The sequence below is a fragment of the Lichenostomus cassidix genome, chromosome 21, assembly GCF_008360975.1.
Source record: "Lichenostomus cassidix isolate B80296 chromosome 21, HeHo_3.0, whole genome shotgun sequence".
Taxonomy (NCBI): domain Eukaryota; kingdom Metazoa; phylum Chordata; class Aves; order Passeriformes; family Meliphagidae; genus Lichenostomus; species Lichenostomus cassidix.
The window spans coordinates 3,359,715-3,387,699 of NC_139501.1; the positions used below are offsets into that span (position 1 = coordinate 3,359,715).

The 27,985-nt window shown below is 55.1% G+C and overlaps 1 protein-coding gene across 3 annotated transcripts; it reads left to right on the forward strand.

The window, feature by feature from the left end:
* The first annotated feature begins 870 nt into the window (after positions 1-870).
* Positions 871-27,984, forward strand: TP73 (tumor protein p73). Of its 3 annotated transcripts, none has more exons than XM_085079899.1 (14): positions 871-957; positions 4,980-5,075; positions 5,752-5,872; positions 10,478-10,723; positions 21,679-21,865; positions 21,972-22,087; positions 22,566-22,675; positions 23,020-23,162; positions 23,489-23,577; positions 23,881-24,005; positions 24,319-24,473; positions 24,580-24,712; positions 25,420-25,513; positions 27,028-27,984. In XM_085079899.1, the coding sequence occupies exons 2-14, from the start codon at positions 5,017-5,019 to the stop codon at positions 27,346-27,348; spliced, it is 1,899 nt and encodes a 632-aa protein (XP_084936025.1). In that variant the 5' UTR covers positions 871-957; positions 4,980-5,016; the 3' UTR covers positions 27,349-27,984. The 3 variants fall into 3 exon arrangements, with proteins under 3 accessions (XP_084936025.1, XP_084936024.1, XP_084936027.1); XM_085079898.1 differs by lacking the exon at positions 871-957 and adding an exon at positions 3,645-3,748; XM_085079901.1 differs by lacking the exons at positions 871-957; positions 4,980-5,075; positions 5,752-5,872 and adding an exon at positions 6,581-7,512.
* Position 27,985: the final 1 nt, after the last annotated feature.

Here is a 27,985-nt window from a genome sequence, read left to right on the forward strand (position 1 = left end):
GCTCTGCTGTCACCATCTGCCCCACGTGTGATGTGGGGGTGCCTGCGGGCAGGGCATGTCTGTTGGTCCCCAAATGGGGACAGGGGACCTGAACACAAGCAGTGATTGCCCAGCGATGAGCAGGACTCACTGCCTGCCCCGGGTGACCGAGGGCAAGTGACCAGTGACACAGGAGCTTGTGAGGGCAGTGTCAGTGTGACAGTGTGTCTGTGAGTCTGCAGGATGCAAATAATCAGCCTTGTGGGTGATGGTTTTAATCACAAATATTCAGTCTTCGTCCACTGCTGCTCTCTGAGTGCCTTGGCAAGTTGCTGTTCCCTGGGAGAAGAAGAGTAAGGAACCCCAGAGTCCTTCCTGATCCCCCAGGCAGGTGGTTCCACTCACCTCAGTGGAGATGACCTGGTCATTTGGCTGAATGCAAACACAAAACCAGCTCAGTCCATCAATCTGGTGAGGAGAAGAACCACCTTGATCCACACTGAGTGTCCTCTGCTGGGTGTCCCACCCCTGGAAGTGTCCACGGCCAGGTTGGACAGGGCTTGGAGCAACCTGGGATGGTGAAAGCTGTCCCTGCCCGTGGCAGGGGGTGGAACAAGATGATCTTTAAGCTTCCCTCCAACCCAAACCATTCCGTGATTCTGTGGCTCTGTGATTAAAGCCCAGCAGCCACCTCGTGGCCACCATAGTTACGCCCCCCAGAGCCAACTTCGGTGCTTGTGACCAGCTTTAATTCCCTGGCACGCTTGGCTGAGCACTCCCCACCCCCTTGCAACTGCCTCCTAGTCCAGGAAGGAGCGCAGGAGCTTTTGCCTCACTTTTCACACAGCTTTCAGCAGCTCCAATGTCATTGCCTTGGCGACCGGGACGCTACTCCAGTGTAGTGCAGTAAATAACGTAGATCCTCAATCCCAGGCCACTCCTGTCCGTGGGAGACCTCCGGGGGAACTCAAAACGCAGGTAGGAGAAAAAAAACTACGAAAGGAAACCCCTTGGTGTGTGTGTGTGTGTGTGAGTTTCTCAGCACTCTCCTGAGTGTTCAATAATGCAGCTGGAAGATGATTTGCAGCCACTTTGCTTCGTGGGCTTGTGACACAATATTGAAGTGTCTTAAAAGTTTGCTCCCCAGTGCCTTAGCTCTGGAGTTAAAGCAGTTGTGGAGGGGAAACTGGCCAAGCTTTGAATGGGAGAAGCAATGGAGGGGCTGAATCCTGGTGGGATTTAGGGGATGTCTGCCACTGCCAGGTCCCTGTGCAGGGCTGAGGCTGGACTGCCAAGGAGGGAGGGGAGCAGCAGCCTCAGCCTCCTGCCCCATCATGAGCTGCTGTCAGTGCCTGCAGCCAGAGAGGATTTCTGTCCATCCTGCCTCCTCATTGGAAAAAAAATTATTGATTAGCTGCTAGACCCCAAGGAGGGCTCCTGAGATACAAGTGTGCTGCAGGAAAGCTCACTCACTTGCTCTCCATTGCAAAAAACCTCATTTTGCAGGTGTGAGTGCAATAGTCAGGGATGGATGGATGAATGAATGATAGCACAGGGCAGTGTTGGCACCTTGGGACTGGCAGCATTTTTGCAAGCATTAAGTTGTTTGCTGTGGGCTGTTTGAGCCAGATGGGTCTAATTGTGCAGAGAAGGTCCAGGACCAGTTCCCAAGTCATGGAGTAGCTCCATGTGAGAGGTGGAAACAGATTTCAGAAATCCTTTTCTCCCAGAGAGTCCTTGGGAATTAGTCATTGTCCTGTTATATCGAGTTTGTGCATTTATCCCCCTTTAAGGTGGCTGCAAAATGCTGTCATGTTTCATTCTGGGCTGTTGGAGAGGCAGGATAATGATTAATTTGTTATCACTCAGTGATAACAAATACTGAGCATTTCTGGGTGCTAAACCTGAGCCCTAAAGTTGATGGTGAGATCCAAGAAGCTCCTTCCAGGGAGTGCAGAACTCAGTGGGCAGGCAGTGATCCCAGCAAGGCTGAGAGCCCACAGTGCCCTCCACCTTCCTCATTGTGATGGAAGAAAGATGTTGAGTTTATAATAATTCTAATAATTCATTCAGGCTCTGTAATCAGCACGCAAACCCTGAGTGAAGCATGATTGAATATATGGAAGTTCATCTGCTCTGCTTTTCCAGGGAGTTTTCTCCCATATTGGGGTGGCTGTAGGGACTTTGATCTGTGCTTTTCCTTCTCCCTCTGTCTCTGGGTTTTCCACAGCGGTGTGGAAAAACTGAGAACACAGAGTTTCTCCATACTAATCTTTGGAGATGATTTCAGCAGCAGCTCACAGGGAATTTGCATGGACAGAAGGAACCAGACCTGGTGTGACCCCACTGGGTCCCACATCCTTGGGATGGCAGCTCCCCATGGGCTGAGCTGGGTCCCAGAGGGAGCTGAGGTGGCTGGTCCCCTGTCCAAAGTTTTCTCTCCCTGCTCCCAGCCTCTTTTCCCGTGTGCAGTTTCCCTGCAATGCCCAGACCAGCAACAGAGGGAAGCAGCAATCCAGGGAATGCTGGAGCGAGCTCGGAGTGCAGCTCTCCCACTGAACACCAGCAAATCCCACTGTCAGCCCTGGATCCCAGCATCCACCCCCTGGTTTGCATGTTTAGCTCTCTTTTCCTCTAGAAACCTTCAATAAATCCCGGGCAGGTCCCTCCTGAGCTGTGCCAGCCATGCTAAGCATCCCTTCTGCCTCCCTGCTGCATCGAGGCAGAAAGGATGGAGAATTCCTTGCTGCACCTTTCCCTGGGCCAGATCTTCACTTCCAGGAGTAGTTTGGGGTCTCTGGAGGTGATAATCCTCCTGGTGGAGTCTGGCTGGAGAACCCTTGCTGGAGAACTCTTGCTGGAAGATGTCAGGATGTTACCCCAGGTGTTCCCTTTGCTGTGGGGAGCTGGTGACAGCAGAGAGGTGACACGGTCAGGACAGAGCCACAACAGGCTCCAAACTGCGGGGGCTGGAAGGGCAGGGAGCTGAACCTGGGCTGTGGCTGGTGCTGAGCTCTGCCACTGCTGGTATGCTCAGCCCCAGGTGCCATTTACTCAGCCTTGGGCACAGGAAGGCTATCCTTGGGCACAGAAATTGCATCCAGGAATGCTTCCGGAGTAATGTGCATTTAGGTTCTAAGGCTCTTCCCAGCTTATCATTAATTTTGGTGAACCACAGGGCTCCCACTGCCTCCCACAGGGTGTCTTGTCCTTCTGCAGGACCTCACCATCACAGTGCATTCCCAAATGTGAATGTCTCCACCATTCCTTGCAAAACAGGGCTCTAAATGGCACCTCCTTTCGGAGGGAATTACATCAGCACCGTGCAAATTTTGGGGAACCCTATTTGTAGGTAAATCGATGGGTGAATTCTTTACCATCCCAGGTGCCTGGCAGGCTGTCACTCCTGCTGCAGAGGTGCTTTCCCAGGACGAGCAGTGCTCACATCAGCAGGGATGTGCCTTAACACCACCAACCACCCCCCTTCCCTTTGTACCCCCTTAGTTCAGAGCTCAAACACGAGAAAACACCAGCCTGGCTTTGCACAAGCAGGTCGTGCTTTGAAAGAGTGAAAGGGAACTTCCAAAACGCCCTTAAAATAGTCAGATTTCTTTCCTTTTGAAAACGAGAGCAGCCACGTGGTTAGAGCTGGTGTCACCCGTGATGACCACACAGCCGGGGCGGTGCAGAGGTGCTTTCTCCTCTGGAGGGAAAGGCCTGACTCCTTCCTGAAGCTGCTCTGGGCCAGGGAAAGCAGCATGGAAGAAGGGTAAGGCCACCAGCAGCCGCCTGCATCTGTTCTAGGCTTTTCCTTCTCTCAAAGCTGCCCTGTCCGTGCTTTCGTTTCTCTGTGTGTCACACGTGGGATGAGGAGGGGCAGGAGGACAGTGGACTCGCCCTGTTAGCTGTCCCTGCCGTGGGATCTGTGGGAAAGGAACCCTCCTGTGCCATGGGAATTCCTTCAGTGCTGAAGATGCTGGGTTTTGTAGAAAGCTGCCCACGGGATCTGCTGATGGGGAAAGCTTCCCTGCTTTCGTTTTAACTCTCATCCCGGCAGCCATCCTGTCCCCAGCTGAGTCAGAGGGGCCCAGGCGACCCCGAGCATCCCTCATTCAGAGAGTGGTTGCCCTCAGCTCAGCAGCTCGTGCCCAAAAAGCAGGAAGTTTCGGGTTTTCGCTATGAGATGTCGCAGCTGAGGTGGGATGCAAACACCAGCGTGGGTAAAAGGAGCAGCCAGATGTGCCTGGGGTGTGTCTGTGTCAGCCAGGGCAGGGAAGAGGGAAGAGGTCCTGCTGCTTCCAGGGGAGCAGGTAAGGGAGCAGGAAGATGGTTGCCCGTAGGAGAAGGCGGCACGAGGCTCAAGATGGCTCCGTGAAACCTCCAGCTCCCTGCTGGGTCTGAGAGGCTCTGGGCACATGGGGAGAGCAGGGCTGGGCTGCTTTCCTGCCATGCCTGAGAGAGGACAAGAAACCTTGTGCAGGGGAGAGGGGGATGGACTGGGCTGAGCACGGCGCTGGTTGTGAGTGTGCAGCAGCATCCAGGAGGCTTTGGCTGGAGTTCCTTCCGCTGAGTTTGGGTCACCTCTGCCTGCCACCTGCACTGCTAGGGGTGTGGGCAGTGTCCCCCAGCATGGGCCATGGTGGTTCTGGTCCTGTGTGTTCCCCACAATGGGCTCTGGGGGTTTCTGGTACTCTGTGTCCCCCACAGTGGCTCTGGAAGTCTCTGGTACTCTGTGTGTCCCCCACAATGAACCCTGAGGGATTCTGGTCCTGTGTGTCCCCCACGATGGCTCTGGGGGTCTCTGGTCCTCTGTGTCCCCCATGATGGGTCCTGGAAGTCGCTGGTCTGGCTCTGGGGATCTCTGGTCCCTGATGTGCTGCTGGGAGTGAGTTGGGATTGAGGGATTCCTGCCCTAGGCCACCTGCTTTGCTGGAGTGAGATAACACAGCACAGCACAGCACACTGGCAGTGCTAACCCTGCTCCTACTCTTTGCCCCCAGAGTGATTTATCCTCTCTCGGACTCCCCCACCCTGAAGATGTCCCAGTCATCCCCAGCTGATGAAGGCACCACATTCGAGCACCTCTGGAGCACGCTGTAAGTGGGGTGTGATCATTTCCAGTGGGGGGTGTTTGGAGGCAGCAGTGTCCCTTTAGAAAAGACAAATTTCCTTTTGTATCCTGTACTTTTCACTGATGCCTTTGCCACCTTGTGAATTTTGCTCCCTGATTCCAGACTCTGCTCAGGGCATTCCATTTGCCAGACAACATGGCACTGTCTGTCTCATGGGTAGTTCCTTCCTGCCTGCAGTGCTCCAGGGCAGCATGGAGACAGTGCCAGGGCCAGAGCAGAGCTCCCTTTAAACTGGGACCCTTAATTCCAAAATCAAACATCTTCCAGCCCCGCCAAGATATTTGGAAATCTTCTGGCCTCTGAACCTCATACTTTAATCAAGCGAGGGAGAAGGACTGTGCTTCATGTCATTCTCTTCCTCCCTTGGTCCTCTCATGTCTGTAAGGACATCCCAGGGTGACAGATATGCTGGAGCAGCTGGGTGGATGCAAAATCTCCTAAGTATCTGCTTGCTTTACCTGCCAGGCAACAGTTTGCCTGATCAAAACTTGCTCTGCCACGTGGAAATAAAAGCAGAGCATGGAGGAAGAAGATGGGAAAGGGACAAGATTTGAGGTGATCCAGAGTTGCCGGGGGGTGGTGGTGGCACAGGCTGCATTGGAGAGCTGGGAAGATGACTGTGCCCTCACCTTCTCCTCAGGGAGCCAGACAGCACCTACTTCGACCTCCCTCCAGCCAACCCCAGCAGCAATGAGGTCTCCAACCGCACAGAGGTCACAATGGATGTGTTCCAGATGAGAGGCATGACCGACTCGGTGATGGTGAGTGTGCTCACGGCAGGGACAGCGACCTGCACCAGGGATGGACTGGATTTTCCTGCAGGGGTGGGCTGGGGGCTCTGGAGGAGGCAGTGAGGTGTTTGCTGGTTCATAAACCGAGCCCAGCCTTGCAGGTTCAGGGTCTGGTCACCTGTAATCGATGGCAGAGGGGTCAGTAAAACCGTGGCTGCCCATTGTTAGATAACATCACTGCAGGCAGGTACTCAGAGCTCTAGGGGAGAACCAGGACAGGAGCAGAACGTCATTCACTCCGGGACAAACAATGTGGAGTAAAAGCCATTTGTGAGCTGCTGCGGAGGCAGAGCCGCCGGAGGGTCAAGCCGGTGTCCCAGCACAGCCCCGGCTCCGTGCCACCACCCTTCCTGCGAGACACCTTTTCTTCTGTCTAAGGCAAAGTCTTGAAAAAGCATCGCGGGCATGCGAGACTTCCTGGCCACTTGTGCGCATCCGGTGGCTCCCGGGAGCATCCCTGAGGCAGCCCTGGCTGTTGGCTGCATCTCCCTGCAGGGAACCTCCGTTTCCCTCCAGAAAGCTGCTCTTTCCCTCCAGAAAGCCGCTGTTCCCCTCGCAGACAGCTCGCCTCCCCTCCCCCTGCCCCTTTTCTCTCGCTTTCCGCTCGCTTTCCCTCCCTTCCCCGGCTTTTCACAGCGGGCAGGAGGTGGGCAGAGTGCTGCTAATTGGGGTCGTGCCCCTCGCTGAGCAAACCCTCTTTGCCCCTCGCTCCCGCTGTAACCAAAGCCGAGCCGGCAGGACCGGAGCAGCGTGGGGTGTGGGACAAGAAGTGCTCTGGTAACGGGATGGCAGCAGCCTGAGGGCAAGGAGAGAGAGGGGAGAGGCTGCGGAGGGTCCGTGCTGATTCCTGCTGTCCCTGGATCTCAGTGGTGCTGATGCTCGGTGGCTGTGAGCGATGCTCTGTCAGTCATCTATCCCTAACTATTCCTGTCTACTCCTCTAGATATCCATCCATCTGTCCATCCATCCATTCATCCATGCATCCATCCATCCATCCATCCATCCACCCATCCCCACATCCATCCACACCTACGAGTATCCATCCATCTAGACAGAGATAACTCCACATCTCCCAGACACGGAGCTCTCACAGAGTCACTGCATCACCTGGGCAGTGCCACGGTGGGCACCTCAGTATGCTGGTGGCAGCTGCCAGCCCAGCAGGTCTCCAGGCTGGAAGAATCTTTTGGGAGCGGGATCTGGGCAGGTTTGGTGGCGGAGCTGGACCCCTGCTCTCCCTGCAGTGGGAATGGTTGGTATCGCCCAGTCCATCACTGGGCAAGCTGGGGCCTGCCCAGTGCTTTAATGAATAGTCATGAGGGACAGAAGGGGTGGGCCCCGTTTTGTTGTTGGATGCAGCGAGTTGACAGAACTAAGGGAGATGAAGAAAGCAAAAAAGCCAACAGACGGCGGCACACGGGTGGCCAGTGCAGCATCCCTGGCGCTGCCCGCCCTGCCCAGCTCCCGAGCTCCTTCCTCCCACCCGCCACCCCACCCCAGCCGCCGCCCCGACCCCATGACTCCCGTGGCAGGAGGCTTCCCTGCACTCCGTGACCCCCGAGACAACTAAAATGCTCTACATCAGCGACCCGATGCAGCATTACACCACGGTAGGTGCTGCTTGCTATGATGGGGTTTGCCTTGATGCTCTGATTAGAATTATCCTTTCCTTCTGGGGCATCTGCTCTGGCTCTGCCTGCCCAGCCTGGGTGCTGCTGCTGCCCAGGATGCTCCAGGGGTTGTCCCAATGCATGTCACCATCCTGCAGCTGCACGGAGGAGCTGGGGTTGGTCCAGCTCATGAGCTGGTGCAGGATGCTGCAGCCTCAGTGGCTTGGTCGCTGTTCCTCTTGCTTTGCCCCATCTGATGCTTGCAGAGCCCAAGGTATGATTCAAAGCTCAGGGGTGCACAAGTGGGAGGTGTGTCAGCTGCAGCATCCATCCAAGGAACACCTGGAGGTGCTGGACACCACCAGCATCACTTTGTCATCCACTGGGGATGGATGGGGACCTCCTCAGCCAAACCCACACCATTGTCTATTCCTCCAGGCAGGCTTCCTTTCCCTGGTGGGAATCCCTGGAGGGCAGGGCAGGTGAAGTGGTACCTGTGCTGCAGGAAATATGTTTCCAGCCCTGTCCTCAAGCACTGAGGTTGTTTCCTTAGGGAAAAGGGGTTTGTGTCTGTCCCTGGCATTTGGAAAAGTCCAAATAGGCACAGAGGTAGTCGGCGATAGAAGGAAATCACTTCATTCCTGGTTTTTACCTTGAGTGTGTTGGTACCAAGCTCATGTATCCCATTGTTGCGGCTGTTGTGTGGGAGGTCGTTGCTGCTGTTGTGTGAATAATTATCCCTCTGTGTGTATGTACATATTTACACACATACAGACAAACACTCCTGCCTTCGTTTTGTCTTTTAGGGGAATATTTCCATAATTTCATCAATTTAGAACAGCAAGTCTGTAGTTTTCCCCACGCACCTGACTCTGGGTCTCTCTGCCAGCAGATTCCCAAAGCCTGGGTGCTCAGGATGCTGCCTCTCACTTTGTGCTCAGGCAGCCCAGCTCAGAGCAGCCAGCTTGGCTGGCAGAGGTGATACCCTGAGTCTCATAATCTCACCATTCTTCTGAGGGAAGGTTTTCTCCCATGCAGAGGTCAGGATGCTCTGTTCCTTGGTGGCTCCCCATTCACTTGCCCATTTACACCCACAGGCTTCAGCCATGAGCAGCCCTGGATCTCAGCATGAGAGCAAAACAGCTCAGTCCTGATACTCCTGGATTATCTGGGCTGTGAGCAGCCCCATCCAGCAGCAATCCCTTTTCCCTTGCTTGTTCTCCTGGTTGATCCCTCAGCTTTGCCTGTGCCACCTCACCAGCACTGCTCTGCCCATGATCCCCACAGCTGCATTTCCCACTTGGATGGCAAGAGCTTTCCTAACGTGCCTGTTTTGCCAAAGTTTCTCGTAAGTTTTTCTCCAGGTGAAACCTGGATTAAGGAAAGCTTGGCTTGTCTTTGGCTGGGCTATTTATAGAGCGGCGAGGAGGAATAGAGGGATTTAGGCACATATTTTAGGGGAGAAAATGGCTGGATGTGTAAAAGCAAGCCAGATCTTGTTCAGCATTCCTCCAGTTAGTCACAGGCTCCAACGACCTTGTGAGAGATGCAGGCAACAGGAGAACTTCCCTGGAGAAGGATGATTGCCTTTAAACCATTCCACATCGTAGAGGGTTGGGTGAGGTTGGGATCCCAAGTTAAAACACGTCTCCTGATTCCTGAGCCGTGAGCCTTGCAGCCCTTTGGAGAAGGCTGAGCCTGCTGGCTGTGCCCATGGCTGCTTCCACATCTCTTGGCTTCCCAGAGCTGCCCCAGTGAGTGCTGGGGACAGGGACAGGGCAGTCAAGGTGGGCTGTGTCCCTGCTCCAATGCAGGGAGCCAGGGTGACACGGCAATGCTTCAGACACTGCGTGTGGTCACCAGCACTGCCACTGCCTCTGGGGCTGCAGGGTGACAGCAACCCCTGAGCAACTCGAGAATTTCAGATTTCTGGGAGAAAAAAAAATCCATTTGCTCTGAGAAACAGTTTTATTTGAGTCTAATTTTCTGATGAAATACTAAGGTCGCTTTAGCCACGCGGCTCTTGGGAATGCCACTGTGCTTGGGCTGTGCCTGCGGGTAAGGGAGCTGCCAGTTCTAACTGTAAGAATCTGACAGTAATTGGTCAGAAGAGAAATAAGGAAAAAATTGTAGGAAGTCATGATTTGGTCCAACGGGTCTGGAATAAGAGCCAGGAGCTGCCTAAATGGGTCCGTTTGCCCTGCGACCTTCCTGCAGTGCGCTGCATCGCGGCCGCGTGCTTTGTAGGTTTGAGGTTTTCCCCAAATTAGAGCTGCATCAGGCACTGGGAGCAAACATCCCGCTGGGAAATCAGCTACAAACCACTGCTCGGGGCTGGCTGGCTCGGGGAAGCACTCCGGGAGTGGTGTGTGGGTGTGTGTCCGTGACTGGTAGAACGCATGAGGGACAGGTCGGAAAAGAGGTTGGAAAACAGGATGGGCGCTCGGTATCGCTGTCGTGATGGAGCGATGTCACAACCAGGGAGTGCTGCTCACCTTGCCAGGGCAGCCTCACCGAGCTGTGACACTCCTGGAGGGGACACCATGCAGCAGAGCCCTGCATGCCCTGCAGGACAGGGCTGTCACTCCCCGCCCTCAGCGGGACATCTCCCACACCCGAGCAAACCCCGCAACATCCCTGCCCTGTCCCCACTGTCAGAAGTGTGCCTTTCCCGAGGCAAGTGCGCTAGACATCCGGGATTGTGGCACCTCGGAGCCTCCAGTGAGGATGGAGCAGACCGAGGGGGGTGATTTAAGCACACGGAGTTTATCCCTCACACAAGTGGTGACCTGCTGGAAAACCCGAGCCACCCAGACCAGCTCTTTTGGCTCCCCTCCTGCACGCTGGCCCTTTAAGGAGGCTGTAACAGGACACCCCAGCCCTGAAGAAAGGTGGCTGAGGTTTCCCTGTCTCTAAACTGGCTGGTGTTTTCTTTTTTCCCTCCTCCCCTTTTCCCTTCCTCCAGTCCCAGTTCAATTTGCTGAACAACAGCATGGATCAGAGCATCGGCAGCAGAGCAGCCTCCACCAGCCCCTACAGCTCCGAGCACACCTCCAATGTCCCAACGCATTCGCCCTACTCGCAGCCCAGCTCTACCTTTGACGCCATGTCCCCGGCTCCTGTCATCCCCTCCAACACCGATTATCCTGGTCCCCACCACTTTGAGGTGACCTTCCAGCAATCCAGCACCGCCAAATCAGCCACCTGGACAGTAAGTTGCATGTCTTCTACCTTGGCTAGGGAGATGCTCAGCGCCGCTGGCTGTGTCCTCACCTCCAACACCCAATGTGGTGGCAGTGGGGAGGCTGGCACAGGGCAGCTATGGGATGTCACAGCCACCACCGATGGGGACTTCAGTGGCACAGGTGGTGGCCCTGGGGAGCAAAGCGTGCAGGAGACATCAGTGCTTGCTTTCCAGGGGTTTCTCCCAAAGGGCTGCGGAGCACAGTGCCTGGAATGTCACTTCTCTCGCCACAATTCCCTAAATTGTGGGTAAATGTCCCTGCAAAGAAATGTCCTGGGGAAGTACCTGCCTTGTTCTCACGGTGCTCCACTCGCTGACAGCGAGTGCTGTCAGAGGCAAGGCTGAGGGCAAGAGGGACTTTTGCTCACATCTCCCCGCGCCGTTGCCAGCTTTGCTGTAAATTCCTGCTTGTCATTTACAGTCCTTTTCCGTCCCCAATTAGTGGAGTAACTTAATCCCTAGGAGTCCCAGCAAATAACAGGGCAGGTTTTTAAGCACAGTCGGTTTGGATGCACAGAGGGGTGGCTGCACAGCTCCGTGTTCTCTCCTCGGGAGCCGGGATGCAGGTTTGGTCCACGGCTGCTCCGCCTGCCCTCCTGCTGCCCGGCACAGGCAGGAATCAGGGACCGGGCAGAGCGCACAGGGGCTGCTTTGCTTTTTGTGGCAAAAGGTCCTGAATTCGCATCCCCACTGCCGGCTCAGCGCAGCGCTGCCCCCGTTTTTAAGAACCAGCACTTGTGGCCAGTGCAGGAGGTATTCCCGCAGCGGGTACCTCTGGAGTACCCGGGAATGCTGCTCACCACCTTGAGCCGGGTGGGTTTTCTCCTCCGGGCAGCACTGGCAGAGCAGGACGGTTGGGATGGAACGACTGACACCCCGCAGGAGCAGCAGTTTCCTCCGGGGCTGAGATTTGAGGCTGTCACGGAACGGGCAGAGCAGCCCAGCGGTGTTTAACCCCAAGTGTGATAATGACCCTTGTTTGCGGAAGGTGACGTGTCTGATTGCCACGACAGTCCTTCCTGCGGGAGACAGAAAGCATCCTTGGATGCTGTCGTGCAGGGACAGCCAGCGGGATGCTCCCGGTGTGTCCCGGTGAGGAGGAGGGAGGGGATGGACTCGGGCAGCGGCCGCAGCGCTGGGCTGTGTCCTGCGGAAGCCAATGGGTGTTCGGAGTGGGAAAGCAGCAGCGAGCCGGCAGCGCTCGGGGTTTGAAGGCAGCCGAATTGCCGGCTGGTGCAGTCCAGCAGCTTCTCCGGTGGCTGCAGCTTCACGGCTGAGTCACAGGGACCAGGGACTTGGGACAGCACCGCGGTTAAACACGACTTGCTCTGGTAGGGGTGGTTCAGTCTCCACTCTTTCCACTGTCTTTCCTTGCGGGATGTTGCTCAGGGATGCATTTCGTTAGGAACTGAATGAACCGGAGGTCCTCGGCAGGATGTGATTCCAGCCCACTCCTACCCCTCCTGGGGGATAACTCCTATCAGCAGGTAAAGCTGCACAGGGAAGGGAGGCACTAGTGCCATTGAAGTGTCCAAATGGAAACCAAAACAAGGCACTGCAGGGTGTCTTGTCCCGGCATGCAGGGATGGGGACCAGAACGTGTCCTGTGCTCGCTTGTCACTGTCCCCAGCTAGGGGTGCCGGGGGATGGCTTTGGGGTGGAGCAGACACAGAGCAGGAGGGCTCCCCTCCTGAAAGCCATCCCATTCCCCTGCAATCTTGCCACAGCTCTAACTAAAGGGAGCTCAGGCTGTCTCAGCATCACCCTGCGCTGACTGTGCTCCTGTAGCTGCCGTGTCCCACCTGGGAGCTCGGCTCACCAGGACAGAATATGACTATTTTTCCCAAGCTTTTGTGGGAGATCAGGGCAGGCAGTGCCACCTGCAGAGGATGTGCCCACCAGCTGGGGCTGAGAGCCACAGCTGCCAGGGGAGTCCTGGGAAGGGACCAGAGCGACGACTTGAATGCCTGAATGGGCTTTGACATTTTGGGAGGCACTCAGAGGTGTGTGGCCCTCTGAACCACCATGCTGGGGTGGCTGTATCCCTCAAGAGCAGGTTGGCTGCTGGGCCAGTGCCCACCTGTGCTGGAGCTGAGCCTCATGGAGAGCTGCAGTGGGTCAGCAGCACCTGGAGCCCTGGAGAACACAGGGGATGTTTCATTTGAAGCAGTGATTCCTGCAGGATTGTCAAGGATGGGTGTCCAGCTTGCCAAAGTACCAAGTGAGGAAAGATCCTTCTGCAGTCACAGTTGGTGTCACTCTGTGTCCTCCCCGCTGGGGCTGTCACAGAGGGTTAGAGATGGAAGATGAGGCCACTGCCTTCCTGCCAGTCACTGTGAGCTCTGCAGTGCCACTGCCACACCTGAGAGTTTGTCCTGGTTTAGTGGGGAAAGAAGATCAGCAAAACAAATGTGTTCTGTGTTGTCAGTCAACTCACAAATAACACAGCATGGGACACAGTGAGCCTCCACAGGAGCTGGGAACACACATGTAAGACAAGGAAAAGCCAGGGAAATCCAGGCACTTGGGAAGGGAAGGTAAATGTTTGGTCAGTAGGGGACAGACAGGGACATCTGACCGGGCAAGGATCGCCACACCAAGGGCAGCAGCATCAACCATCCTGGTGCTCTGCAGGACACCCATGGTTTGGGAGAGCAGTGGGGAAGAACCAACCCAGCCTGTTTCACCTAGGGAAGCCTCGTGGCTTTTGGATATGCTGAACTTCTCTGCACCCAGTAATTTATGCCAGGATGGTTGATCAATTTACACCAAGCACTGACCACAAGCTCGGCTGAGCCAACGTGCCAGGCAGCATTTTGGAGCAGTGAGGAGTCTCCTGCGCTGGAAGAGGACTCAGCTGAAGGTCTCTTGAAATCTGGGGTTGAGTCATGGAGGATCTGGCCATGGAGGAACGGACAGCTGGTGCACAGGCAATGCCAAAGCAAATGGTTTGTGTGAGTCATCTTGTCAAACAATTTGGCACTGTTTTTTGATATAATCACAAGCTTTGGTTGATGGAAGTGTGTAGCTCAATGGCGTCCTGGTTTTGAAGGGTTTTGGGCTGAATCACTCGGGAGATGTGGCATTATCCATTTTCCTGTGCTCAGGAGAGGAAACTCCTCAGGATCAGGTGAGCTGGGCACTGTGGAGTGCTGGACAAGTGCTTGCTTTGCAGGGCTGGGCAAGCCAGTGTCACCTGGTCAGGGGAGCAAAGTGTCCCCAGGCCCTCCCCACAAACACACTGCTCTTGTCAGCTTCAAACCCTCTGTTGACAAAACAGACATGGTTTGGGAGGGAGATGTGAAGAAGATGAGCAACTTGGAAGAGATGCCTTATTGAGAGATATCAGAGAAACATTCTGCATGGGAGTTCCCCCCAAGAAGAGCAAGGGGGCTTGATCATGGTTGTGCCCAGGAGATGGTTCCTGATGGCAGCCCGCTCTTTAATCTAATAGCAAAAGACATAATGAGATCCAGCCCTTGGAAGCTGAAGCCAGGCAAATTCAGACTAGAAACAAGGAGGAATTTTTTTTTTTTAGCAGTGAGGATAATTAACCATAGGAACAATTTACCAAGGAATGTGGTGGATTCTCCCAACTCCTGAAGGATTCAAATGAGGAGTCTGCATATCTCTCAAGAGATAAGATGTGCTTTAGAAGACAGCCTTGACTCAATGCAGGAGGAGGAGGAAGGGATTTGGGGGCAGCAGTGTGGGGAATGAGACCAGAGCATTATCAACTGCTCTCTCTTGCCTCCAAATGCTGATTTTCTAATTTTAGAAATTCTAATTTTCTGATCCAAAAACCCAAATGCTGATTTTCTAATTTTAGAAAAGAGGTGAACGGAGAAGCGTGAAGCCTTGGGACTGCCGTTACTCAGCTCGGTCCTTGCAGAGCGATTCTGGGCAGTGCTGGGTGACCCTGGATGTCCCAACCCCCGGGCTGGGCTCTGAGCACCGTGAGCTGCGGGAAGCCCTCCAGGCTGCTGCCACCTCCCTTTTCATTTTTAATGGCCTTCTTATCGCAGAGAGCAACGGCCAGATGCCGAAAATAAGGTTTTCCCCGCGGGTTAGAAGCCCCCCTCCGGCAGGCTGGGAGGAGGACCGGGAGCTGCGGCACGGCAAGACGGGACACGCCAGCATCCTGCCCGAGCCACCGGGGCTCCGCTGCCCGGAGCTGCCCGGACACGCTGCAGCCGCAGCCCATCGCGGCGGTTTTTCTCGCCGCAGCCCCTCGCCACGCCAGCCAGCTGGTAACTGACGGATAATTAGGATTTTTCTCAAGTCGGGCTGGCGGCGGAGCGGGGCTGCCTCCCCGCCGGACGCTGTCGCATGTGCCAGAGCTGCAGAGGTGTTAATGGGGTCTTTGGCCTCCCGCGGCCGGGCTGCAAAGGGATGGAGTGGGGGAGCTGCCTGGGCTCACATGGAGAGCCTGGAGCCCGAGGGAGATGGACAAACCCCCGAGCCGAGCAGGCAGGGGGGTCTCTGAACCACACCCAGGGTCTTGTGGCTGCTTCAGGGAGCAAACAGCCTGCGAGGGAAAGGATGGACAGGACAAGAGAGCTGCTCCTGTTCCCATGGATGGCTGTCCAGCAGCCGCCCACAGCAAACTGGGCAGTGGGAGATGGCAGTGTGGAACTGGTTCCAGTTGCTTGTGAGATCTCTCAGCTGGAGCATGGGCACTGGGGAGCTGAAATGGTTCCTCTGGTCCTAACTGAATGAGGATGAGAGTAATTGGAGTGGTAGGAGGCAGATTATCCCTTGCTGGTCACTGTCTGAGGCTCGTTGGGGTAGAGGCAATTGTAAGAGGAAAGGAAAAACCTTCAGGGACATCCAGAGACCATGAGCCCTCTCTGCAAACTCCCTCTGGCATTTTTCCACATCCCAGAGAGGTTGCTGTCCAACAGCCACAGCCTGGAGATGATCAGAGGCTGCACACAGCTCGGGACACCCTGAGCAGCTGTGCAGATGAGTGTGGATATTTTGGCATGCCAGAAAGTAGGAAAGCAACCTCAGCACCAGCCTGCTCCAGAGCCCATCGAAGCCAACCCACTGGAGGCTTTCCACCAACTTTTGCAGGGTGTGGATGAAGCTCCAGGAGCTCCAGACACAATGGAATTAAGAAAAAAGGCAAAGGAATTCGGTGTGTGATGTTCCAACACGATCCCGCTATCAGCTCCACTATCTTGAACGTGTCTGGTATGCACAGGTCAAGGGAATGGCTTACTGGCAGTGCTGCTCCATCGGGAAGGCAAAGCTCTCCTGCAGGAGAGGTGGGAGAGAGTTGGGATGCTGATCTCTGGTGCATGGGAGGGGGAAAGGATGCTGGTGTGCCCTCAGCAAACCCACTCACTGCCCCTGCCCATCCAGGCAGTGGCTGAGAGAGAGAGCAGAGGAGCAGCTCTCCTCCCACACAGCACAACCGTCCTGGGATGCTCCAAAGCCAGTGGTTTCCTCCTCAGCCCTGCTCTTGCTCTGCTGGTTTTCACATTTCATTCCCAGCAGCAATTCCCAAAGCCAACTCAGCCTCCTCTTCCCTTCCCTCCCAGCCTGCTCCCTGCATCCTTGATAATGCAGTGTGAAGCAACCTCCTTGCTGGATTTGTGGCTTCCTTTTTGGGTGGGAGGGAACCCCAGGCTGGCTTGGCCAGGGGATCCAAATGTCCACCACACAGAGGGAGTCAGACCTACAGGAAGAGATTAAACCCCCAGAGTGCCAATGTTGGCTCAGCAGTGACTGAGAGCAATCCTGGCTGGAAGTTATTTTAAGGATGTGCTCACTGGGGAAGGCAGGGAGAGATCTCCTTTGGGGGTGAACCAAGGGATTTTAATTAGCAGTAATGGCATGCTAATTAAGGTAGAAGAACGCGTGCTGGAGCACAGGCAGCCTCCCTGTGCTGCTCTGCTGGGAGCCACTGAGATCTCAGTGGTCTGTAGGGCTGGGGGACCCGTGGGTGACAGGGGTGCTCTGCAGCTGATGATGGCTGGGGGGGTCAGGGGGGCTCTGCTGGGTGCTTGAGGTGGTCAGGGGGGCTCTGCTGGGTGCCTTGAGACAACCTATGCTGGGCACAGCTGGTGGTGGTTTGGTGTCACCCCAATCCATCACTGCCTTGGTGGTGGGACAACAGGCATAGCGAGGTGGGTTTTGGGGCATCCCTTATGGCCATCACCCCAATCCATCACCATAATTGTGCAGGGACTAGAGGCACAGGGTACCAGGGTACCTCTTCAGCCATCCCCAGGGCAGTATCCCCACTGTCCACCCACCTGTGTGCTGGACAGGTACCTCAAGCCCCGCTGGACACTCCCCTCTCCTCTCAGCCACCAGTCATTCTCACACCCAGCTCATAGTAAATGAGCAACAAAGTAGCTTGGGGAGGAATTTCCAGCTCAGTGAGGAGTTTACAGGCCGGTGATTAAAAAATGGTTATTAAAAAAAAATTAGAGAAAAAAAAAAAATTAGCTGCGCCGCCGGCACGTCTTCCAGGATCTGTCGTAACAGATTCGTCCGAGCCGGTTAACGGTATTTGCGGTTTGCAAGATGCTACATGTCTGGGGAAGATGACAGACACGTTATTATCACCTCTCGGCTGAGATCTGCCCCAACCTGTCCCAGGATGCAGCTCTGCAGCTGCTTGCTGGGGAGAGCAAGGAAATTAGCAGCCGGAGGCAGCACTTTTCTTCTCTCTCCCTTGCCAGGCCAGTGGCTTTATTGGGGATCCATTGACTGCAGTCCTGGACACGTCTTGAGTAGAGCTAATGAGAAGCCTGGAATGTAGGGGAAGAGGAGGAGGAGGAGGTGGGGAGGATTTGTGGAAAAAGCAATTGTTGAGCAAATCATTTCCTTCAAGAGGGAAAGGAGGCCTTGGCTGAGCCTTTCCCCAACAGGCAAGTCTAGACGCTTCGGTGTCAACAGTTGAAGATAAATAAGATTTTATCAGCTCCAAATCTGTTGGGACACATCCTCCTAGCGGTTCTGCTGCCCAGGGAGGGCCGGGTGAGATGGACTTGGCCAGGAGGTCTTTCCAGGCAGAGGATTCAGGTTATTTTTTGTGTCAGGCTGTCAGCATCCATGGGAAAAACCACCTCTCCCTGCTCGTTTCCTGCATGGGGAGGCAGCCCCGGGGCTGGCAGTGGTGGCCTCTGGAGCCAGGTCCTGGTCCTCTCTCTGGGTGGGCAGTGATGGATGCTGAGACTCCACATCAGCCATTGTGGGGCATTCACTCAGTGGGATCTTGTGATGCCCAGAGCATTTCCTTGGGGCAGCAGCACTGGGATGACCATGGTGAAGCCTCACAGTGGCTGATGGCACCATGGGGTGACTGGTTTATGTCCCATTCCATCTGGCACTGGTGCAGCATGGTCTCATCTCACCCAAAAATCCGCTGCATTTCAAACACATCCAAACACCCTTTGTGGTACAAAGCCTTTAGGGAAACAGATCTTAGAGTTGATAGGCTGCTAGGGGTTAAATAATTTGGCTTTTCCACTTTTTGGCTTATTCCTAGTGCCCTGGACTTGCCCTGCAGGACAGATGGCAGTAGCAGGTAAGGGACAGAGACAGAGCTGGCATCACAGGATCAGCCCAGAAGCTGAGGGTGACACTGGAAGCTGCAGGAAATCCCAGAGGAATCCAGGCTCTGTGTGTTTCCAGAGGCTCCAGGGAGACTGTCAGTGTAGTGTTGCTGCTCTGTGCTGGTTTGAGCAGCTCAACACCCACAAGCCACAGAAACCATTTGTGTTCCTCAAACACCCTCCAGTGACACTCTCCAATGTTTTCCAGGAACAGAGATGACCTAAATCCTAATTCAAGTGTGGAGACAGACACCAGCAGTCCCGAGGGCAGACCAGGGTCTGGAGACACAGGCAGGAGATGCCCAGAGTAGAACATCCCCAGGCTCCTCTGTAGTGTGAAAGGAATCCTAGAGCTGAGGTCTGGATGTGCAGGGAAGGTGTTCAAGTGTCCCAAAATGTTGCTCCTATGCCTGGCAGCAGCGTGAGTGACCCAAGCTTTGGCTGTGACCCAGCTGCCACATGTGGCCGGTCCTGAGAGGTCAGTTTGTCCAAACACTGCAGAATGGGAAGGATGTGAGTGAACAGACTGAGGTTTCCCCCAGTGCAGGTGGCAGAAACATGGCCACGGCAAGCAAAGACTGAAGCAGTGAGGCAGCCACACTGGTCTGTGATTAAATCCCAGCATTTTAGTCTCTGAGATCTGCTCTGCCACTGCCTCATGTCACACTTGAGGAGCACATGGTGCCTGTGGTCCCTGCAGGGTGCTGGGCAGGGTATGGCTGTGCTGGGAGGTACCTCAGGTGATGCAGCACAGCCTGGCAGAGATGTGCACAGGGCAGATAATTAGCAAATACAGATAACAACAGAGAAGAGAGCTGTCTGTCCAGGGACACAGCTCAGCACAGGTTTTGCTGTCCCCTACAGAAAGCATGCATTGCCAAGCTGGGGATGCAGAACCTCCTGGGATCCCAAAAACACAATGCTCATTGTCCTGGTGGCCATGAGCAGCCTGGCTCTGCAGGACCAGGAGCACTCAGCCCTGGCTGTGGCTGGAGATGTGGCACAGAACAGCTCCACACCAAGAGGAGTCAGCAGCACAGCCGCCCAGGGCACAGCCTGGACTTTTCTTGCCCAGAATTATCAGCAGGGAGTTCCTTAAAAGAATAGTTTGTTATTGTGGAGGGATCTTTGAAGGCGATCCCGGAGCTGTTGGGACACGATAAGGTTATCAGCGGAGGCAAGTCTGCGCGGAGCGGCCGCCTTCCCCCTGCGGGGCATCACTCTGCTATTTAACAGAGATTTATCCATGTCATAACATGGTATAATGAGAGAATTTGTTACCAAAGAACTTGCCATAATGCACCTCTGCTCTTCCAGAGCAGTTATAGTTCCCAGGCATGTTGAGGGCTGCCCGGGAATGTCTACATGAAAAGATCCTTTGACAGGAGTTGTCAGTATTTTAACACCTGGCAAGGAAGAGCCCCCTCCAAATAACCCTTGTTTTGCCATGGTGGCTCCTCAAAATGAGGGTGTTAAACCCCAGCGTGGTGGGTGAGTGGGTTCTCTGGGCTGTAGCCATGTGGGATTTTCCTCTCTGGACAGGCAGAGCAGAGTCACAGCAATCTGAGTAGACCCCACACTTCCAGCTCAGGCCTGATCCCTGAGAATCCCTGCTGGGGATGCAGGATTACACCCAAGAAGTTATCCTGGCCATGGAGTCAAGGTGTAGTCAGCATCATCCGGTATAAGTGCAACATTTGGGGATTTCACTACAAGGTGGTGTTTCCAAGCATCCTCTCTTGTTGGGCAAGTCCATGCTGCCTCCAAAAACACTCTTGTTGTCAGGTTCATGTTATACCTCTCAGTCACCACCCTGCAGTGACCACAGCATCCTCCTGCTCCCCCCAGCACTGAGCAGGCTCTGATCCCAGGACACCCCATTGCTGTGCCTCCAGGAGGTGGTACCTGCTGCTGGCCACCACCAGTCAGTCCAGTGCTGGAGGAGCAGCAGGAGCAGCCACTGTTTGCCTTGGCAGAGCCTCTGCCCTTTATGTCTTCCCAGAACTTCCCTAGAGACCACCTGAATGAGACAAACTGGGAAATGGTTTATTTGTTTTCCCTGTCCCAGTCCTGGTGGTGGGAGCACCTCGCTTATCCACAGTGGATTCACTCCTGCAGCCAGGGCAGTGGGGACTGGGAGACACAGATCCTTCCTGCCTGATCCACAGCTGCACTGGAACATTCTCATGGCCAGGAAAAGTGGGGACTGAGCTATCCCCCATGCTGAATCCCCATTTTGGGCAGCCCCAGCTCAGGAACCCCCTGGCACCAGGAGAGCAGAGCCTCCTCTCGGCACACCTGTATTTGGATGGCTCAGGACAAGCTTTAACATCCCCACAAACGCTCTGCACGGTGGTATTTTTTTGGCACGGGGCGCTGTGTTGTGGGGATGAGATAAAATACCTGGAGCAGGAACATGCCCTGCCATGCAGGGACGGGCTGCTCCAAGAACAGGGGTGGGCTGGTGTATAGCAAACACATTCCTTGCGAGATGGAAAACAGCATGGCACGGCTGGGGAGGAAGGGAATTGCACATCCCCACACCTGGGCAGTTCCTGGAAGGTGAAGGACAGGTTCTCCTTCACCAGCCCTGCTCTGGACAGGCACAAGCTGCAGCCCCTGGAGCTTCCCCCACCTCCAAGGGCCTTGTGAGAGGATTTGCCACTGAGCAAACCCCACTGTGCCCTCATGGGGAGGAATTCGGTGGCCATAAACCATTTTCTACTCAGGAGTGACTGTGGGCATTGCCTCCAGCTGCCACAGAGCATCCTCCTCCCACAGCCAGCCCAGGCAGAGGTCCCCATCATGTCCCCACCCCATCCCCTCCATGAGCCATTGCTGCTGCAAAGGGTTGAGTCAGGATCAGGACAAACCCATCTGTGTCAGAATTAAACTCCCAGGTCCTGCCTAATCAGCTGTGATACTGCTAATGACATCAAGGATGATTTCCTCGGGCTGTGATACGTTGGTGCCCTCAGTGCTCCCAACCTTCAGATCAAGAACAGACTCAGGAACATTTCCAAAATGGGCTGAGTGATGCATGAGTAAAGGTTTTGCTGATTTTCAGTGAGATTCCCTCTGTATCAGGGCAGCAGTGCCCCTGCTCTGCCAGATCCCTTGGCCAGCTGGGAATCCCTTCCCAGCCCCGGGAGGTGGCTGTATCTGGCTTAATGGAAATCAGATAACACATGTTGTGGGTGAAATTGGTCAGATTTCGTTATTTCCAGGGGAAAGGGAAGAGAAGGAAGCCCTGCATTTACACCAGAGCAGCAGAGGAAGCTGAGGGTGGCCAGGAGAGCACCTCCCACCCCACCAGTGATGCTCACCTGAGGGATGTCTCCTCTTTTCCAGTACTCTCCACTGCTGAAGAAGCTCTACTGTCAGATTGCCAAGACATGCCCCATCCAGATCAAGGTGTCCACCTCACCACCCCCAGGCACCATCATCCGGGCCATGCCTGTCTACAAGAAGGCAGAACATGTCACTGAGGTGGTGAAACGCTGTCCCAACCACGAGCTTGGCCGTGACTTCAACGACGGTGAGAGCTCCATGTCCCCATGGCATGTCCCTCATGTCACAGCCCTCATGTGCTCAAGAAAAATGGCCTGGGCAGCCACAGATCTAACTGAAAGTTTGCCTTTCAGGCCAGTCAGCCCCTGCCAGCCACCTCATCCGGGTGGAAGGCAACAACTTGTCCCAGTACGTGGATGACCCGGTGACAGGACGGCAGAGTGTGATGGTGCCCTACGAGCCCCCGCAGGTACCCGGCTGTTTGGGGAGGGGGAAGGACCAGCCCTGCCTCTCTGGTTTGGGCTGCTTGGCACAAGGAAAAGGGCCAGAGTGTCCCCCTTGCCCTGGCACATCTAAGATCACCCCCTGTTCACCCCCAGCACTGGTGGCAGCTACATTCCCAGCCCTGTGAAACATCCCAGAGCAGCCTGGTCTTGGGAATGGGGTGCAAAGGGAGATTGCTTTCTGTCCTGCCCTGGGTGTTCTCACAGACCTTGTCCAGTCCCCTCTTCTTGGACCATCTCACACCATCCCTGGTGTTTGCCTGCTCATCCTGCCAAGGCACCAACCCTATGCTGGAGGGTCCAGTGCTGATTCTTCACTCCCAGGGGTCCCAGCCTCCCTCCCCTCCTCTTCTTCACTCCTCGGGGGTCACAGCCTGCCTCCCCTCCTCTTCTCCACTCCCCACATCACTCCCTGCTCAGCACCTGCTCTCCCCTCCCGGCCAGGTGGGCACTGAGTTCACCACCATCCTGTACAACTTCATGTGCAACAGCAGCTGCGTGGGAGGGATGAACAGGAGGCCCATCCTCATCATCATCACCCTGGAGACCAGAGAGTGAGTGGCTGTGGGAGCAGGGATGGGCATTGCACTGCGGGAGGGCTGGGGAAGGAATCCTTCACAGGGAGCACCCCGGGGAACGGGATGGGGCATTCCCAGCTCGTTGTACAGGAATGCTCTCTGCAGGCTCAGAGAAGAGCTGGCACAGAGAAATCAGGGATGCAGCTCAGCAGCTGGAGCTTTAATCTGCCCCAGGAACTTCTCTTCCTCAGCTGCTGAGGGGCTCCTTTGCTCCCTGAGGGTCACTTCCCATGGGGGATGCTAGTCTGGTTTCTGCCTGGACTGAGTCCCAATGCCCTGCCCGAGGGGAATCAGGGTCACTGACTGCTCTGTTCTCCCAGCGGCCAGGTCCTGGGGAGGAGATCCTTTGAGGGCAGGATCTGTGCCTGTCCCGGCAGGGACCGGAAAGCCGATGAGGATCATTTCCGAGAGCAGCAAGCCCTGAACGAGAGCGCGGCCAAGAACGGCAACGCCAACAAGCGCAGTGAGTCCCCTGACAGGGTGGGGGGGCTCGGGGCACCCCAAATCCCTGTGCTCCCTGAGTTTGGGCTCAAATCCACACTCAGTGACGATGCTTTGGCCTTTCTCCACTAAATCTAAAGTATCATAAGTCGGACCCCACCCCTCTCCTTGCAGAGCCCAAAGGTGCCTGTGCATAGCAATAGATGTATTTATTATTGTCAATAACAAAGGGACACCCCCATTCCAGCCCCCAAGGGAATGGTTTTAGCATCCTGCATGGCTTGAGGTGCTCCCCGCCTTGTCCTGTCTCCCAGGATTCCACCAACACTCTTCCCCTCTCCTTTCCAGCGTTCAAGCAGAGCCCTCAGGGCATCCCAGCGCTGGGCACTGGCATTAAGAAACGGAGGCACGGCGAGGAGGAGATGTACTACGTGCCTGTAAGTGTGGTGAGCTGCAAGGGGGTGACAGCTCAGCTTGGGACAGCGGTGGCACCGTCCCCTCTGACAGAAACATCTAGGGGAGAGGATGCTGGGCAGGTTGGGGCTGCACAGGCTTCTGTAGGACAGCAGGGGCCTTGGGAATAAGAGCAAAAGCATCCATGGATGCACATGTCCAAGGGATTTCTGGATCCTGAACAGTCCCTGGCCACAGTGACAGTATGAGTGGAAAAAAGGGATCATGGGGAACTGGTCAAGTGGGACGGGAATAAAGGAAAGTCCTGGTCTTGTTCCCTCCTCCAGGTGCGAGGCAGGGAAAACTTTGAGATCCTGATGAAGATAAAGGAGAGCCTGGAGCTGGTGGAACTGGTCCCACAGCAGCTGGTGGATTCCTACCGGCAGCAGCAGCAGCAGCTCCTGCAGAGGCAGTGAGTCCTGACACAGCCCCCAAGACCCTCACAGCCCAAGACCTCCACAGCCCCGAGACCCCCCCAGTCCCTGAAACTCTCACAGCCAGAGACCCTCACAGTCCCGAGACTCCCAAAGTCCCCCAGAGCTCTGCAGCCCCTCAAGACCCCTGCAGCTCCTGAGACCCCCCCAGTTCCTGAGATCCCTACAGCCCCCCAGACCCCTGCAGCCCCTTGAGTCTCCCACAGCCCCTGAGCACCCTTGGCAGGGAGATCTGATGGGCTAGAGGGGAACTCCATCCCAGTCTGACCAGTGTGTTCCCTCCCCAAACAGGAGCCAGCTGCAGACACCTTCCTCCTATGGGCCTGTCCTTTCCCCCATGAATAAAGTCCACGGCGGAGGAATCAACAAGCTTCCCTCTGTGAACCAGCTGGTGGGGCAGCCAGCCCAGCACGGCTCTGGTTCTGCACCCAGCCTGGGCCCCATGGGTATGTCCTCCACCTCCAGGCCGAGCACAGGGCTCTCCCTGCCCAGGAGTGGGGAGTTACCAGGTCTGGGTGGTGTCTAAGGGGTGCATTTGTCGCCACTGCCCAGGAGCTGGAATGCTGAACAGCCACCCCATGCAGCCCAATGGAGAGATGAACGGGGGCCACTCGTCGCAGTCCATGGTGTCAGGGTCACACTGCACCCCCCCGCCGCCCTACAACCCCGACCCCAGCCTCGTCAGGTAGGGAAGGCACCTGGTGCCCTGCCTGTCTTGTCCTCTGTTCCTTGCTCTGTCCCTCGCTCTAACCTTCCCATCTGTCTGGCAACTGGGCAACTGGCCGCTGGCCCCAACTGAGAAATCACTGCTCTGAAATCGCAGACTCTTCCTCTCACCTCAGCAACCAAAGCCCAGCTACCAACCAGTCAGAAATCTGCACTGCTCCCATACACCTCCCTGGATAATTAGAAATTAGGTACATCCAAACAAGGGTCTTGTCCTACATGTCCAAGGGCACATAGCTTTCTGAGCTTCCCCATTCCCCTTCCTTCCAGCAACACCTGGAAATGGGTCCATGTGGCTAATTTCCATCAGGAATGAATTAACAGCTTTGCAGCTTTTTAATATTTTGGCCTTTAAAAAGATCACGGATGTTCTGACAGACCCTGGGCCAGCATCTGCCTGGGGCAGACATAGGGCATGCCCTGATTCCCCTCCCCAGTATCTCCAGCTCCCTCAGATTATATGAATTCCAGAGCCAAAATCTCAGACAATCAGGAGAAAAACATCTGTAGTTTTAGGAATGAACATAGCCCCACACTTTGCTGTGACCTTAGTGGCAGTGGAGCTCTCCACGTCCCCCACCTGACACGGTCTGTCCCACAGAGATGGGACACAGCTGTTGTTCATGAGAACTTAATGCCACTTTATTTTCCCAACTTTCTCTGCAGTTTTTTAACAGGATTGGGGTGTCCAAACTGCATCGACTATTTCACCTCACAAGGGTTACAGAATATTTACCACCTGCAGAACCTATCCATAGAGGTAAATGCTTTGGGGAGATCTGTTCTTACCACTTGTTTCCAGCAGCTGTTGGTCTGAAAAGAAAAACCAAAACTGTTTTGGAGGAAGGAAAACCTGTGCCCCAACCCCTCACACAGAACAGAAAGTGTGCTCCCAGGATTGATGCCTCTAATTTCTGCCCCCTTGATGGTCCTTCGGAGGTAGCAGTAGCTCAGGCCTTGGTAAAAACCACAACAAATCTCAAAAAACCACAACCAGTCTCAGCTGCTTCCTCCAGACTCTCAGAAATAGCGGAAATCAAAGATCCCCAGGCCAGAGCTCAGGGAGGAAGATTCTCCACCTAATACAGAAAACACAGCTGAGCTCAGTGGAACACCCAAAATCCCACAGAGCCAGCAGGGACACCCCACTGCAGCTCAGGGAGGTTTAATCTGATCTCACCTCTTCCCCTGCTAATCTTTGAGATGAAAGAGCTGAAATAAGGGAGTTGAGCCCAGGGCACTTTTACTAAGGGAAGCCTGGAATGAAATAGCCCAGGTCAGCAAAAGCTGTCAGAAAAAAGTATGGAGAGGATGCTGGAAGTCCCTGTGCATGCTTGGAGCATCAGCCTCTGGTGCTGCCACACAGTGGTGCTGATACCAGGGGTGGCACCAGTGCAAGGGGGACAAGAAAAACAAAAAATAATCTCAAACCCTTTGAGCTGTGTCAAGCCCCGTAAATCCCAGAATTGGTGTTTTGGCTGAGATAGAACTCCTGCCCGACCCTGTTTTGCCCCAGGCAGGTGTAGCAGTGTCTCTACCTGGCAGCTGCACATCCTGTGGGAGAGATGATGATTTGTCACTGGTGGCTGGGGCCAGTTGTGTAACCTGAGCCTGGTTTTGGACCATTTGCTGAACTAACTCCGTGACCGTCTGTCAGCTGTCCAAGGAAACGTTTAGGAAAGGCCAAGACTTGTGTCAGGACAGAGCTGTGTGTCTGAGTCGGCGTTTGTAGCTACTAATTGCATACTCACTGTCTGCTCCAGTTAACGCTCCTGTGAGTCTCTGTGTTGGCATTAATGTGGATCCCTGGCAGCTCTCCCCTGTGCTGGTGTCTGTCCTGGCCAGGCCATTCCGAGGTCACCCAGCTCTCCTGGCTTTGTGAGAGCCACTGTCACCCACCTCAGTGCTCGAGGCAGGTGCTGCTCCAGCCTCCCAGGCTAGGACCAGAGCAGAAGTCATCCCACATGCACAGGCACAAGGATGCTCCACACGCTGCTCTGCCACCTGTGTCTGAGGGGAACAGTCCCCTCCCTCCTTCCCTCCCATTGCCACACCAGTTTGGTGTGAACCCCTCCCAAAACAACACCACAAAACCACCAACCTGGCAAAGCTGCGGTTGAATAACTGGGTTACAAAGAAATAACCCAGGGGATGATGCACCCATGGCCATGGTGGGAGGTCCAGCCCCACTGCCTTGGCCATCCTGCCCAAAACCTGACCTGGGGGTACAGTCACACCTCTGCCTGCCGTGCCTCAGCAGCTTTATCCCTGCAGGATCTCGGAGCACTGAAGATCCCGGAGCAATACCGCATGATCATCTGGCGGGGTCTGCAGGAGCTCAAACAGAGCCACGACTACGGCGCCCAGCAGCTGATCCGCTCCAGCAGCAACGCCTCCACCATCTCCATCGGCAGCTCGGGGGAGCTGCAGCGGCAGCGGGTGATGGAGGCTGTGCATTTCCGCGTGCGCCACACCATCACCATCCCCAACCGCGGCGCGGCCGACGACTGGGCCGACTTCGGGTTCGACCTGCCGGACTGCAAATCCCGCAAACAGTCCATAAAGGAGGAGTTCACGGAGGGAGAGATCAACTGAGGGGAGCTGGAGGTGGCAGTGAGACGCCTGGGGGGTGATAAAGCCCCCCTGTCTTGAAATGTATTTGCAGCCTTGGGCACCTGGAGAAGTTTGATTTTGTTATCCAGGGGAACTGCAGGCCCTGAGCCAGGCAGGAGGTGCCTGCCCTGGGGAGGAAACTGGAGGTGAGGAGGAGGAGGAAGAGGAGGGCAGCTGAGCCAGCTCAGCAGCTGGAGTGGGATTTCTGCCTGCCTGTGGCACGGGAGGCACTAGCTGGTTTGTGTTTTCCTGGAGCATCCCTGCATCCAGTGGTGTAAGGACAGCATGTTTTTCTCATCCCTGCTCACCGTCTGTGTTCTCCATGGTGTCCCAAACTTTTGGCTTTGTCACTGCAACATGGACTCAGCCCTGACCTTTGCAGGCATTGCCAGTGACTGGTGTAAAACCACATCCTGCTTTTCCATGGACTGCCAAACACATCCTTTCCCTCAGCCCTCTGTAGAGCCAGAAAGAACCTGTTTGTCCATTCCCAATGTGTTCTTGTACTTAAAGGTTGGTGTATATAAACAGAGTGTACATACAGTAAACTCATTGTGCTGTACGGAGAGAGAAAGATTTATTTTCATGTAAGCTATAAAAATTGATACTGATTCCTGAG

Coding starts and splice junctions, on each gene's coding strand:
- TP73 (XM_085079898.1), top strand. Junction 10,724..21,678: donor CCAAATCAGCCACCTGGACA/GTAAGTTGCATG, acceptor CCTCTTTTCCAG/TACTCTCCACTGCTGAAGAA. Junction 24,474..24,579: donor ACCCAGCCTGGGCCCCATGG/GTATGTCCTCCA, acceptor GCCACTGCCCAG/GAGCTGGAATGCTGAACAGC.